At 36.2% G+C, this 16,452-nt stretch overlaps 1 protein-coding gene across 3 annotated transcripts in view; it reads left to right on the top strand.

Moving 5' to 3' along the window:
* The window catches only part of LOC149073033 (ral GTPase-activating protein subunit alpha-2), a 405,837-nt gene that overhangs the window by 352,808 nt on the left and 36,577 nt on the right, over positions 1-16,452 (top strand). For all 3 annotated transcript variants that reach the window (XM_089246694.1, XM_089246695.1, XM_089246693.1), the window contains 3 exons: positions 2,066-2,189; positions 12,562-12,711; positions 14,671-14,829. In XM_089246694.1, the coding sequence (XP_089102820.1) occupies positions 2,066-2,189; positions 12,562-12,711; positions 14,671-14,829 (433 nt within the window). The remainder of the gene's footprint in view (positions 1-2,065; positions 2,190-12,561; positions 12,712-14,670; positions 14,830-16,452) is intronic.

Here is a 16,452-nt window from a genome sequence, read left to right as displayed (position 1 = left end):
AAGGCGGCTTTTTTGGATAAGAAAAGTTGGATTTTCCAACTGCACTCCTTGGAATTTAATTCTTCACAGAACAGCCAATACGATGCTTTCATGATCTTTGAAATTTCGGAAAATGAAACAGTAACGTTAGATTTTGCCAAGCACAGTTTGAGTCAAAACATCCTGGAGCAAGTTAAAATGAAAAGCTCTAAGTGTAGAGGAAAAAATAAAAATTCTTAAATTTGTAGATGATAACTGTGTGCTTTTTCTAGAGTTGTGTCACAACAGCAAAAAATTCAATTTTTCCTCCCAGCACATTAAACAATCAAAATGTAAGATTTCTTTTTTTTCCATGTGTATATATATACACTGTATATTTCTTGTTTTTCCCTACAAACTATATCCTGTATAATGCACGTAAATATTTACTGGAATATAAAAAATACATAATTTCTTCCTATTAAATCTCTCTGTACTGTATTGTTTGTTAATAAATTAAAAAATACTACATAAAATAGCTATGGTCGGTGAAAAAAACTGTCTTATTACTGTCTTATAGACATTTCCCGCTTAAAACGTTTTCTCGTTTATAACATTTTTTAGTTGCAATTTTTGGAAAAACATAAGTGGGATTGACTGTATATATAATACAGTTGGAAATTAAAAACAAAATCAACATTTTAATAATGAACGGTCACGAGGTCAATCGCTGAACTGGTTTTCTGGTGCGTGTCAAATTTCTCAGTTGAGTTGTCTGAGCTGGAGGAACAGTTCTTGTTGGTCAAGGAGTTGCACTTGAAGTTTTCCTTCCATTTCAGTAGAGGCATCTACCGTAGATGAAATCTTGTGTTGACAAACTGCAGGAATCTCTCGTTGACCTACATGATCATTAAAAGTAATATATCTTCCAAGGAAAGTGTCTCGTAGAACTAGAAGATAGTCAAATAAGAGTTAGGAGTTAGAGGAGACTGTCGGTTGACTTCACAATGTTGAAGCTGTTCAAAATGTTTCTTGGTAATTTATTAATCAGTTCAACTTGATAATGAACATGACCCAATTGTTGAACTATTGTTCCATACTTCCATAGACTTAAATGAGTGTAATTCCTTGACTGCACTCTATCTCTTTCTTTGAAAGATTTGTCGAAGACTGGCTGTATTGCTTTGTTCTTGTATGTGTTCAAGAGTAGTAGGTTTGAGGAGATCTAGCTTTGTTCTGAATTTCTCTCCCAGCAACAGTTTTGCTAGTGTCTTTTCACATGAAATACGTGTAGCTCTGCACTGGAAGAGTAGTTTGCATAATTTTTTGTGGAGTGTTTCTCGTTTGAATGTTATACATTTCAGTTTTGTCTTAAGGATTTGACAATAACATTCTGCTTTTCCATTTGTTGACAAATGGTCAGGAGCTATCATTCATTGTTGAATACCATTTCTTTTGCAGAAGTCCATGAATTCTTGCGATTTGAAAATTGAAACTAATGAGAATTTCTAGTAGTACATGTTCACTGAGTATTTTTTGCAGGAAATGAATTATAATAGCAAAATCTGGAGCTTTCTTCATGTAATAGATTTCTAGCCATTTAGACTTTGCTTCAATGACAAGTAAGAAGAAAGATCCTATGAAGATTTCCGCATAGTCCATGTCAGGGCGCGGTAGCCCAGGTCGATAAGATACCTTACTAAAGTACCAAAGGATGTTTAGAGGTTTCGCGAGTTCGATACCCGATTCACCCTTATCAGCAAACTTTTATTGAGGGTTATACAAATTTTGCTGCCCTTCTCCCATTCTACTAATTTTTTAGGCCAATCATTCTTCAAATTTGCTGCCCTGGGCTATAGCCCGCTACGACCCCTTGTAAAGATGCCACCGGGGATGACTGGCAATTTCCAGCCCCTCCCGATGTTTTCTTCATGTCAGCATCTCTGTTTCATAATATTTATTTACTTCTAATTCATCAAAGATTAAGTTAAATTGACTTGAAAACTTGTTGTAATTATGTTTTTCACCTGTAGGCGATTCTATGATTATAAGTCCAAAATGAGTCAAATTGTAGAAAGTGTCATCTGAAGTATTGTTTTTTTTTCAGCCGGGAAACTCACAAAATAGCTGTAATTTATGTTGCTCAAGGTCAGGAAGATAAAATAAGTATATTGTCAAACACAAGTGGAAGTCAGGAGTATGAAGAATTCATTGCTGGTCTTGGATGGGAGGTGATTGTTTTGTCTTTGTTTATTATAGTTTACTACCCATTATACAACTTTTCAAGTGCTGTAGGACCTTGATTATCTATTTCTCAATTAACCACATTTTGTGTTATCTGATATACTTTCCATTGCTGATTCAAATTGGTTTATATCAGCTTATGTTGTGCAGTAAAATGACTTACTTTGCATTATTACAATCTGGTTCAATTGTAACAGCTATGTTTAGCAAAGTATGCATGGGGGGTGGTTCACCCTTCCCATATGCTGCGATTATACAGAGTGTCTACCATCACTGAAAAGTCAGGGAATGAGAAAAAGGTCACAGAAGTCCCGAAAAAGCCAACATTTGAGTAAAGGTCACAGATTTTATGATTCTCCAGAGATTTTTTTTTTTCGATTTCCCCCCCCCCCCTTCAATCCTAAAATATAGGCTTTGGAGAAGCTGTGGCATTCAATGTTTTTTCTTTTCTCTCTCTCTGGTTTCTTTTCTTTTTTTGCCCTGGAGGGATGGATGGGTGAGTAGTAACAGAAAAGAACAATGCCAATGTGTATTCACCCCATATATCGGGGCAGACCCTTCCCGGGCCTCAGGGCTGCAGCCCTTTCCTTGTGGAGACCAGGTGAAAAGGCACTGTTTTTTCCTCCGCAAAGGAAGGAAGTTTTTTAAAATAATTATCCATTTTCTTTTTTTTAAATTGCATCTATCTTTACCTAGCTATAATGAACGATGATATCAATGATATATGCATGTTACTGACCGAGACAGTTCAAGAGAAGACAAGCTTCTGACTCATTCGTCACTGATGGTGTTGCAATACAACATTTAAGCCAAATTTAAAGGAATACCACAGTGTTTCTAAAAGTGTGCAGCAAGGCTCCTATGAGTGCCGTGGCTAGCTGAAAATATTTATTTGTGCACCTATTTATGCTTTGACATGGTTCTTTTATATGGAAAAATATCTGCCAGACTAAGGGGAGCCGCAGATGCACCATGAATTACTTAAAAGAGGCAGCTGACAAAAGAGAACCATTGGAATACGGTGACAAGCTTGCGATCTTATACCGACACCAAAGCATGACAACAGAGCAAATAACAAGTATCTAATATCGGACTTCGAAAAATGTGAATAAAAAAGGGAATATGTGAAATGTGTCCTCTGGAAGGGCCCTGGGTTGATCTAGTTGGGGCCAGCATGATTGTTTCCCCTCTTACTGGAGTAAGAGGGGAAAAAATGAACATCACAAAGGCCCTGGTCTAGTTCAATGTTTCTCAACCGCCGGGCCCTGACATTAACCTGGCTGTGAGCAGGGCCTGTCTTAAGAACATCATGGGCCCCCCCCAGGCCCATTGGTTTTTCTGAGGCCCTACCTGGTAAATTCTAGCAAATTTTAATCAGATCTCATTTTTATGAGGCCCCTTTACTCTTGAGGTTCCCGGGTGGGCCCATGCGTTAAGACAGCATTGGCGACGAGTGTTTTATTATTTCATTTTTACTTATTTATTTTCCATTAATCATGTGCATGGCCGGGCCTTCCAATCAAGAAAAAGAAATCAACTGTGTCACGGGATTCCATAGGTGGAGAACTATATCCTGCAGTAGGCCCTTAAGTTGAGATCTTCTATGGCCCTAGGCCAGATTTTTCACTGTCCCCCGTACAGTGAATTGATAGTATGAAAAAAAATTGAGAATTAGAGTAGGGGACTAACAGGGTTCCAGCCTGGGAACCCTGTTAGTCCCCTACTCTACATCCCTGCGGTGAATGGGGCATTGACTGTCAGAATTGAAAAATCGGCAGGACTATGTTTGTAGCTTTACACAATGGTTTTGGCTCTCATATATAACAAAAGTTTCTTTCAATTTTTTTATTTTACCTGTGCTAATGTGTTTTGTCTGCACGCGGTAATGCAGTCAGTAAACAAATAGGCTCATTCTATTTAGATGGCATTTTCTTCTGATGCACATCCCTGTCTAGCGATGTGCGACAATTCTGACGGTAAAGTGGTGACTTAGACGGTGGGTGCCGAGGTTGAATCGATGGAAAAAACGGCTCGATCACTTACATCTTGCTCCGTTTAACATTGTTCTGTTCTTTTGCTGTTTTGAGCCCACTATTGATATGCCTCCCAGTGCTTCGCAGCTATTGTGCACATGACTTAATATTGATCAATAGTGTATTCAATAGTTTTGCATTCTCAGCATGCCTTTTCAATGTACGTGGGTGTGCCGGTTGAACTTTTTTTGGAAAGTTTCATTGTAGGTGCTGAAGGAACTCCGATACGGCAAAAACATTGATGGGGAGAGTCTAGGGTTGCCAGACGTCTGTATATATATGACCTGCAAGGGCATATGCAGGGATGGATTGCATTCAATATTCATGATCTACTGAGGGCATAGGTGACCTCACAAAGTTGATTGAATGCAGGGGTGGGGATATGGGGGGGTTGATAGGGATGATCATCCCCCATGATTAAAAAAAATGATTTCCATACACAGAAGGTAGGCATTTGTCCCCCCATATCCGCTTATGCTTTTGCAGGATGGCAGATTATATGGCTCAAGCCCTTAGGGTCCAGTTCCTATGGGGTTAAGATATTTTCCCTAATGAACTTGAGGCGACCATCGATAGACAACCCCTTCATTTCCAACCCATCTCATTAATGGCAATAAATTCCAATATAGCGATATAGCCAGAGTTGGTGTTTGGTGAAGTAGTAGTTCCTATGGGGTGCTTTATTTACATTTTTTAATTTAAAAGTTTTGAAAAATATAAAAAAAATTCAATTTTTTTAAATTGTGATTGGAGGGGTGGTTCTCCCTACCCCATTGTTGTGAATATATATATATATATGGCACATATATGGTTAAGTGGTAGTAGTTAGCTCAGATAATTGTAACTAAGCCATTTCCAACTACTCACTTTTGAGTACAGTATTTTGTGGCCATGAATACTGCAGTGCAGTTGGGAAAAAAAGTAGTTCAATGTAGGATACTTTTCCAGGGTAATTTCTTCCAGTTGTTAATTTCTTCTTTTCTTATTATTTTATGTAATGTTAATATAATTGAAGCACTTATTTCAAAAACTTGAAGTGAAGAATTTTTAATTTTGAGATAATTCTGTGGTGTTTGGTAAAAACATGATATGTCCAAAAAAATGGCATTTTGATTTGAAAGTAAGTCTTGCTAATTATAAATAATTAGAAGTGAGATAAATGAACAAATATGTGCATACGGCTAAACAACATGCTTATGTATGATATTTTCATTTGTATTTGTTTTTGCTTTATTTTTGATTTTTGAATGACAATGAAAATGCTTATATCTAAAAAATGTGATTTTGGAGTTATGTTCTGACCAAACACCACAGAATTGAGAAAAACCTTCTAACTTAACTAAAAGCAGATATTTTCAGGGCAGAGAGGTAAAAAAAAATTCCAGCCTCGCCTCTGCAGTTAGGGGGTTTCTGCAATAAAATAAGTTTACAACACTGTTTACCATTTTTATGATATTCATAAGTTCAGTTAGGGGTAAAAATCAATAAAGCTGACTTTTTAATAACATTGGATTTTGTTTTGGTCAATTACAGATATTTTGGGGAAATAAAATAATCATATGTAATATTATTCACTATTCTGCATATATATATAGTCAGAATCTTCTCTTATTTTAACTTCACAGATGTTGGCCAACTTAAAATCATGTTGTAGAATTCAGCATAGTCTGTGGTATATTCAGCAAGTTTTTGCAGATTATCATTTTTTTTCTTGTTGATTGGGATTTTTCCAGCAGGGTAGGCTTTCATAGTTGGTGGTTCAAGAGGGTGAGTGTTCTTCCTCAAAGTAAATGCTGACGCTGTCAAGCCATTAATAAACATCTTGGCTTTCACTTTTCCAGGTAAACCATGGCTGAAGACAAAGTGTTCATACATAGATATTTTAAATAGGATTCTTTTTCCTTTCGAATGCTTCTTCCTGACTTTCCATCAGAGCAAAATTCTTATTCCTAAAGAAATAATGTTTGATTACGATCATTTTTGTTGCACCATGGTCATTTTCTGCACATGAGGGCTAATTAGACCAGGACCTACAATTTGTTGCCAATTCCAAATGGCATCCTTTTTATACTCACCAAAAGGTTGGTGCGCTAACCCCTCAGTGTGGGACTCCCTGCAGTAGCAATCTTTTTCTGTGGTCATGTCACCATCTTTGTTGCTCTCCCGCATCCGAAAAGTTTTTGACAAGGATGAACCAGGTATCAAACTGGACACCAGAATGGCGTGGTGGTAAGATGTTCATCTACCACCATGAAGGTTGCTGTCACAGTCGCAGGTTCAAACCCGAGGGAGGAAATTGATAAGGTATTTTCCTTAACAAGCTTGAGGTGAAGACCGATAGACAGCGCCTTCATTTCCATCCCATCTCATTAATGGCAATAAATTGCAGTATAGCGGTATGGTGTTTGGTGTAGTAGTAGGTATCAAACTTGCGATGCCTCTAAACATCTGTAGGTTACTTTAGGAGACTATCTTATCTACCTCTAGGTTACCGTGCTTCTAATGAATAAGAAATTAGGAGCCTCTTAGCTTTTTAGCTAATTGCAACAAGAAATAAAATTAACTTTCCCAGTTTTATTCATTTTTATACAAAGTGACCAAACATTTCTTGATGATACGTGGAATCCCATGGAAAACGCACACTGGCAAATGAATGATATATGCATGGAATGCTTTTGAGCCACCTGATAAACAATATACTTTGTTTCGTTGTAAAACTAGCCAGTTTCAGAAATTTTCTTATATATATTTCAATGCATTGAACATAGTAGAAGAATATTTCCGCCTTTTTTTCCCATAAACCACAAAATGCAGTGTCTTTATTTGTAAACGCATCAAACACGTTTCATATAAAGTTTTTTTCCAGTCTTTCTTATTTATTATACCTACCAAGATAGTAATATTCTGCTTCTGTATTGATGATGAAAAACAATCATCACGTGCCCAAATTTATACTAGCTTTCAGATACTATTCAATGATTGCATCACTACATTTTTGGAAGAGTTGATCAACTTTGCTGAAGATTATTAAGAATACACCAATGAATAAGGCAAATACACAAAAATACAAAAATCCTAATGCATTTTGACACCAATGGGTGTCATCTTCAGAGGAAAAATATTTAACCGCTAGTTACGCTGACCAAGTTTCCCACTTGGGTTGAATACCAAATCTTAACGCTCGTTTGCTCAGCGGAAAAAGTACAAATACAAATACAACGCCACAACAGACAAAATGCCCAAAGAGGTGGCTGATAAAAGTACGTCTGTTCACTTCAAACGTTGTGGTCAGAATGAAGCTGTGAGCCTGTGTGAGATACGAATGCAGTGTCCTGATTGGACGTTTGCGGAATAGTGCTACCTGATTGGTCTATTCAAATTTTCTCAGAATTCCAGCTCAAAGTGAATTCAAGCTGTGGTGTTTCGATCGGGGGTCGATCATAACACTATGAATGTGTATGCATGTGTACTTGCAGGAGTGGGGGAAAGGCAAGCAGGTCATAGCACAGGGTGGTAAATTCGAGGAAAGAGTCAAGAAAATTAGAAGGGCGGCAAAACCATACATCTGCTTTTGACTGAAGAACATCAAAATTATTGTAATTATCTTCAAACATAAATTTCTTGTTTGTGAAAATAAAATACTCATAAAGGATGAAAACTTTAATTTGGAATCACCTTAGCATGAGTTTTGGAATTACCAATCAAGAAATACAAAACATTGGAAACACAAATACATTGAATGGTAAATTGGGCTTATGCAAGTAGAAAGTCAAGACAAAATATGAAAATACTTTATAATTAACATTGAAAAATTATAGAGATAAATATAGACTATTTTCGATAACAAGAAACAATTAGCGCATATTTCAATAGAATATGTGGGTTCTAATTGGTGTGAATAAAGAGAAATTTAAGAGTAAAAAACTTCCTAATGAAATTCTAATTGCACAATTTAAATAATAAATTTCTCTTTCAATTTTGTGCAGACTATGGTTGTCAAAAACATATTCAAAAATGTTATTCTGCCACAGGTATGTTAAATAACAAAAGTTTACTTTCGTGCAAAATGTGGAATGATTTGCATTTTTTAAATAATAATTTATTATGATTATCAAGTGCACGATATTGATTTTAAGAGATTTTTGTCTGAAAAGATTCTTCTCATAAAATAATGAATTTTATTCCTGCAGAACATCTAACACCACACATTCAATTGTATATTGTGGATTCTGCTTATAATGTTCCTCAGGGCCGATACTTGTAAGAGGGGAAGCAGGTTTGGTGCCCCGGGCACTGGACCAAGAGTGGGGAATGTATTTCACCCTTTTACTTTCCTTCAACATTACAAGGGGTGGGGAAGCAAAATGCTGACCAAGCATCTGGTCGAGGCACTGCTCTTAGAACCTTTTTCTGCTTAGTACAATTCATTTTCATGATCCCATCTGTCACTAATATTCATTGATATTTCCCATATAATGCATTATTTTGTTTACAATGTTTTTATGATGGTTTTTGGAGAAATGTTATTAGCTGGATCCACTTGTAACATTTAATCCAGGTACTTATTTATTTGCACCTGAAAGATTTCAAATTTTAAAGGCTTCAAATTATTGGATGGTGCAGAGGCCTACATTTTCAGATATTATATAGAGGCTATGTTCAAGAGCCCATCTTCTGAAGCAGGGCTCTTGGGTAGTTTTCTTTTTTGGGGGCTTTGCTCAGATATTTCATATTTTGAGGCCCCACTATAGTGAATTTGTAGACTTGAAATTAAAAAAATGATGAGAATCATTCTAATCCCCATTATCCTTACCCTGTGAGGGTCCCTGCAGTGGCATATTTATAGGGGAGTTTAGTGGGCCATAGCACAGGGTGGCCAGTTCAGAGGGGCGTCAAATTTGAAGAATGATTAGCCAAGAAAATTGAGAGAAAGGCGGCAAAATTTGTATAACCCTCAATAAATCCACCTCTGCCTAGATAGCTAGACGCTAGGTCAGTGAGTGACCAAAAAGTGATCTTGCAGAAAAAAGTGATTTGCAGGCTTGTGAAAGAGCAAAAGAGTTACCTAGAGTACAGGTCTGTAGCCAGAAATTTTGTTTGGGGGAACCAAAGTAATAGAACAATAGATTTGGCCATCTTTTCCCCTTTTTTTCAATCATTTTCTCACATTTCAGGGGGACCAGACCCCCAAGTCCCTCTCCTCTTGCTACAGCCTTGCTAGAGTGTGGGCAAGCATGTGGATGACCAAAAGCATGACCTTGAGAGCGTGGAAGCATTTCAATGACCAAAACAGTGATCTGGAGTATGTGCAAGCTTGTGAATAACCATAAGAGCATGTGTAAATGATCAAAACAGTGATCTGGAGTATGTTCAAGATTGGGAATAACCATAAGAGCATGTGTAAATGATCAAAAGAGTAACCCAGCAAGGAATCATGTCAGTGAGCAATGAAAAAAGTGACCTAGAGCATGTGAGTGACCAAAACAGTGTGCAAGCATGTGAATGACCAGAACAGAGTGCAAGAATGTGAATAACTAAATGAGAGTGACTTAAAGAGTGTGTGAGCAAGGGAGTGACCAAAAGAGTGACTTAGAGTCTCAGGTGTACTTGCAGGAGTGTAGGGAGGCCAAGCGGATTATTGCACAGGGTGGCAAGTTCAAGAAAAGAGTAGTCAAGAAAATTAGACTAGAATTGTGGAAAAGTGGAAAGATTTGTGTAGCCCGCGAGCAGGAAAATCATAAATGTGTGGGCCTCTGGGCCTCTGTTCTGTTAATGTCATTATCAGTGAATCTGCGAGCGAATCCAGCTTCATTCCCAGGGAAAAATTCAGATGTGCTACATAAGTTGTAGAATTTATTTTCTTCACCCACCTATTTTAAACTTTAAAATTTTCACTTACCAAAAATAGCTTTTTTTCAAAGATCTGGCTATTTTTTGGTCCATCTCGAGCTTACATTTTTAAGGACAGCAGCCAAAAAGAGGGAAAAAAAAGAATTGCTGGAAAAAGATGATTCATTTTATTCGATGGCTTGTGCTTTATTGTGTGCTACCAAGAAAACTGAATAATGTACGTTTGCCCCTCTCCCTTGCAAAAAAATTACACATGTGGCATTAGGCGCTAGGGGTATGTATGGATGAGTTGCACCGGAAAGGCACAATGATGACTAAATCGCATGGAATCCCCACAGAACCTAGGCTATCTTTGGCAGGAATACAACTGACCCTTCTCCGCGCTATGGCTTCTTTTAACCTTACCACCATAAGAAAACTCAAGATCACACTTCCTAGGGTGCACCAATTTCAGCTAGAGGAAATATGAGAAAAAATAAATAAATAAAGATTAATAAAGAAAAAAAATAAGGTAACCAGAATTATGTTTGCTTGAAGGCTCTTGGGAGGAGCGATCGCCCCATTGCCTATTGTTTGAAGGCTCTTGGGGGAGGGGCGGTTACCCCCCCTCCCCCCATCTCTTTTGCCTGGAACTGCCACTGACTCTAAAACTTTGTTACAACTACATATGCATCAGTTGACACACCTTCAACTAAGGAAAAATGTGCAAATTTAGACAATGCCTCCAGTATTGATTTCTTATTGGCAGACAGAAAGGTATCAACTCATCTTGTAATGATGATATCACTGTGAGGATATTCTTTACAACATTAAAAATATAGTACTGTTGTATTTTTTAGGTACAAGTCCTGAAGGATTTCAAATGCCGAAACAATGCAACTTTTTACTGTTATTTGATCATTATTGCTTGCACGTAAAAGACATTTCATGTTGTCTCTTTCTTTGACAACTATGCTTTAAATCTCAGTTGATAACTCATTGTTATCACCACTGACATTAAAGCATTTTTCTGCTGTCACAAAATATTTAGGCATGGTAGCTCAGGTTGATAAGATACTCTCTTACATTCTAAAGGGGATTCTCGGAGGTGTCACATGAGTTTGATCCCCCGATTTGTTCTTGTCAGAATCTTTTTTTATGTAGAGGTGCAATAAAAATTACAATGAAATAATCACAGAACACAATACTATCAACCCCTCTGCAAGATATGTTAAAGATAATAAATGTTCAACACTGCTGCTGTGATTGGCAATTAACTGTAGGTTCTGGTCTAACTAGCTCTTGGGCAAAAAATTACTTACGTGTGACAAAAAGTTCAAAAGATCAGACCAATTTTGTTCCTCAAACTTCAAAACCTTAATTCTGATAACTATACTTACATGGTTTATCTAAGCCAAGTCCATCAGGTACTAACTTAAACTAGGGTTACGAGATTTGAAAACTGAGAAAAGAGGATGCCTGCATGCTCACCCTTAATAACGTCACTTTTCCCAATTTTGTCAACAGATGGCACAACTATTCGGACCAATGAAATCTGCCATAACAATCATTTTTCCCAATTAAAATCTAACCACTTAAAAATGAAGGAAAAACAGAAAAAATTGTTGGAGTTTCCACGGCTATTGGTCAATGAAAAAAAACCCACAAGAACACTCATATCAATGAATGAAGATATATGGAGACCGTCAATGAAAGATATGGAAGAGATACAAGACCCGGTTATGGGCCTATGTGTTAAAACTGCACTGCTTCACGTTGCAAAGTCATTCTTTTGTTTTTTCGAGACCTAGTTTGTCCTAGACTGGAGACCATACCTACACAGGGACATAGACTTGGTCGAAGGGGTGCAGGGAAGAGCTATGTGTGCTCTTGTTAGCATGCAAGGCTTGAGCTATGAAGAAAGACTTGATTTCCCTCATATGTTTACATTGGAGGAACACAGGTGTCGGGATATGATCAAAGTGTTTAAAAGTTTCAACGGGATGGATAGTATTGACCATGAGTTATTAATAGAGTTTTTCTCTAATAGGGTTGTCAATAAATGGAATGACTTACCTCTTGGAGTTGTGAATTCTAACACAATGGATATGTTTAAAATGAAGTATGATAAACATAGGGGGATTAACCTAGAGGCTATCCATACTTAGCTAAGACAACCATAATCGTTTTTATGGGCAGTGTATAATATATTATTAAATTTTTTTTGGTGATATATATACTTTTATGTTTGGTATTTTAGTTATATTTGACATCCATATATTTTAATGGCCAAATTTTTTCAGCCACCTTGTTGGGCAATTTGGCTGCTGTGGCCCTTATATTTTTATTTGCATGCCATAATATCCAAATTTTATTGTATTTTAGCTCTTTTAATTTTATATTTATTGGGAAAAACAATTGTGTATTGTGATTGCTTTAGGTACCTTTAGTATTTCATCAATTCTATTAACTTAACTATTTTATAATATTTTTATAGGTGGAGCTTGAAAATCATCTTGGATTTTTAGGTGGCTTACAAAGCAGTAAAAATAGTGATACAGCACCTTACTATGCAACTTCGTTCATTGAAGTAATTTTCCATGTTTCAACCAGGATGTCAGTCGAAAAAGATGCATTGAATAAAAAAGTATGAGATTTTTTTTTAAATTTTCAGATATTTTTTAGCACTAAAATAATGTTTGAATTTTTTATAACTTTGCTATTCATCGGCTGGCATGATTGCATCTGGATAGATGAAATTTTCGTTGTTATTTTATTTGTATTGCTGATAACAATCCTTATGATATTTTGTAGTTTTGTTTCACTTATTTTTACGCATAGTATTTGGTTTTTTACAACCTTCAGTAAAGTGGGAATAAAAATTAAAGGTGAATATATACTTAATCTTCATTGTATACAAAATGTTGGTGCTACTTTTTCACATAACTATCATTTTGATTAAGGCATTTATTATACCTTGGCAAAATTTTCCCCATGACCTCCTCAAACAAGGATCACATTTTTTTTTAAACTGAAGTGTTTGTCTAATAGGGTTCTGTGCAATAACTCACTTCTTCACCACCATGTTTGACACTACAGCCTATAACCGTTCCTAACCAACCAGTACTGATGTATATTTTTTTAAAAACTGGATTGATGGAGTGATAAGAAGCATTGAAAATAATCAACGTTTCTTATCATATTCCCCTGACACTTATGCATGACACTGAAAAAATATTTCACAAATGAAGTCTCTCTCCATAGCTCATGCCTGTTATACTAACACATGCACTTTTAGCTCTTTTCTACATCCACTTGTAGGCAATCAAGTCTATATTTTTATGTAGTTATGTATCCCCTTTGACCACATTGTTGTCAAAAGTTCAAAGTTTTGTTAGGATTTTTGAATTCTCAAATATATATTTTTTGAGAAATTATTGTAGTCCCAATTTCTTCATCTCAAGAGTGAGCATTCTTGAGATGGAGGAGAAAGCTTCATATAGCACTGTGAAATCATAATAGCCTGCCTTTGTGATAATGGAAAAACTGCTTTAAAAGTTTCCACTTAGCTCTATCACATTATATACACATCAATGATCTTCATAAATGACAATTGCTGGATTGCCGAAATTGCAGGATTACAGGAAGTTTATTGAAAAACCCCATTTAAATAGTATAAACTTCTGTACACAGAAATGCAGTGACATGTTTTCCTCTTCTATGATTCCTACCAACTTCTATGATCAAAGAAAACCCACCTAAAAATGCACACGATCAGATTATCAAGAGTCTACTGTAACTGTTTTTTTTAAATTCAGAGTGCACATTGGCTTACGCAAGGGGGGGGGGGTTCTGGTTCTAATTCCCCTTGAGCCAAGATTATGGAATTTGGCTGTTCTCTTGACAATCTCGTAACTGGTGCAGAAATTTTCTGGAAAATAAAGTCAGCCATTGTAATAGAATTACTGGTGGTTATTTCATGTCATTCATCAGCATGTCCTTGAAAATGTTAGTGTGTACCCCTTCGTAGAAATCCAGTAGCTATTCAGATTTTACTCTCTGTACCGCCCAGGTTCCACTTTGCCCAAGAAATTGAAAATGTGATTCTTGTTCCAACAATGAGAAGCAATGCTGAAGGTAATATTATGACTTAAAGATAAAATTTACATATGCAGGAAAGAAAAAATTGTTATGATGTTGTGATCTTGAAATCCCAGGTGAGAGTGTAAAGAATTAGGAAAATGTGCCACATTTATACTTCTCAAGACAGGTGCGAAGTTACAAAAACTGGAGGGAAAAAAAGCAGATCCGAATAACTATCAGATCTGTTTAATCCATAAACTTTAAAGATCAAGCTGAATTACACTGATGTATAAAAGTGTTTGTCAGAATTAGAAACATAGTACAATCACCATGATATCAAAGAAATGATAAATTATGATCAAATTCTTGAATTTTTCTTGAATACATTGTTAAAAATAAATAGTTTTTTTTCCAGTATTCGTTGAATGATCAAGTGTTTAATAAATTCAGTTGTCACGAGTTCAGTGACTTACTCAGTAATTTTGCATGAATATTAATATTTTTCATTTATTTTTCTATGTAGGTTCGTCACCTAGGAAATGATGAAGTACATATTGTATGGTCTGAACATACACGAGATTACCGTAAAGAAATAATAGCTACTGAGTTTTGTGATGTACTTATTGTAATATATCCACTTGGTGGCCGTTTATACAGAATTCATATATCAAGAAAACCCGGGGTTTGTGTTAATTAATACTGCATGTATGAGTCTGCACTGATTTTCATAGCATGAACAACAAATGTAAAAATTCTTATAGCTCAAACTGTGCAACCAACTTTTATAAAACTTGTTGATAATCTTTGTCATACTATATTTCTCAGTTTTTCACGAATTTTAACCTTTTGTGACACAAAGCTTTTATATTCTGCATTGCCAACTACATGCATACTCAAACCTTCCAGACACATACTATAGCAGCAGTCAGCAAATAAATTGAAACCTGTTGATATAACAACAACTTCACAAATACTTTTTCCTCCATACATAGGGTTACCGGTTATCCTCATTTTTTATGCCAGTTTGAGTGTCCTCAAGCCATTTTGAAATTTCTCCTCTTTGTCTTCATTTTCAAGGTTCCAGAATTTTTCCTTTTTTTTTCTTTCTGAAGAAAAACATGCACTGGGTGAATCCAATACCTGTTCATTAGTCAGTGATTATTTCATTTTTTTGCATACATATTTACATGTTTTGACAAGCAGGCGTCTATATTCACAGAAAACTAGAACCCAAATTGCCTCCAAGAAGGACAAATTCTATTCTAGCTATGCTCCTGTCTCATCCATTGTGCTAACATAAAAAAGACGATCTGTAAACAGCTCTAGAAAAAGAAAAATACAACATGGAAATTAAAATGGTCGTTCCTTGGCCATGCCCAGATGGGTCCATGTGTTAAGACAGCCCTGCTTGTATAAGATGTAAGAATTACATTAGAGTTCTCTCTCAGTTATGAGAATACGATTGTTTGCTCAGTACTGGCTGATGTCATACACTGGAGGGAAGGGTTACTCAGATTTGGGAGAGATGGCTCCAGCCATTTCCCCAAATCTTGATATTCCCTTGGAGCTAGCTCGAGCCATCTCTTCATGACTCTCTGGGCTAAGTAATATTCCTGGGGCCTTTTTTAACTGGCTGGAAATACCAACCCACTTATTTACATACTTTCCAAAATCATAGCACTAGATTTCATTAGCAATCACAGCAATTTCATTATCATGCAATCTCCTATTCACATAAAAAACCCCCCAGGCAGTTCGTGGGTGGATACATGCATTAAAATGGTTTCCAGGGTTTATCTCTTACTTCTTACATTCAAAAATAAATAAATGGGTTGATTGGTTATTTTCTGTATTGTTGAAAAGTATCCCCTAAAAAAATATTGTATATTCATTGGATCCTGCTCCTAACATTCCCACTTGAAATGTTTTCCTGTTTAGTATAACTTATTTTCGTGGTCCCAACTAACTAATTCTCATTAGGTTTTCCATTTTAAAGCTTTTTCCCGCTTACAATGGTTTTCCACGACAGTTTTTTGGGAAATGTTACAAACACGATCCATTGTATATTAAAAGTGCCCTATTTTGGTTGGAAAAACAATTGTTGTTCTTTGCTGGTATAGTAGTGATGCCATCTGTTGTGTACATCTTCTTAGAACACATCAAGAATACCTCTGTAGAACACAGCACACTGTAACTCATCAACGAAAAATACAGTCCTCCTTCGATTTTGAGACCAGTTAACATGATTATCCAATTTAAACATTCTCTCCCATGGTGGGAGGTAAAGTACACAAATAATACTTGT

Source organism: Pholcus phalangioides, unplaced genomic scaffold, assembly GCF_987345545.1.
Source record: "Pholcus phalangioides strain wild (caught in Gottingen) unplaced genomic scaffold, Ppha-v1.0 ptg000017l_1, whole genome shotgun sequence".
Classification (NCBI taxonomy): domain Eukaryota; kingdom Metazoa; phylum Arthropoda; class Arachnida; order Araneae; family Pholcidae; genus Pholcus; species Pholcus phalangioides.
Note: the sequence above shows the minus strand (reverse complement) of the source record. Positions and strands in the feature narration are given on the sequence as shown.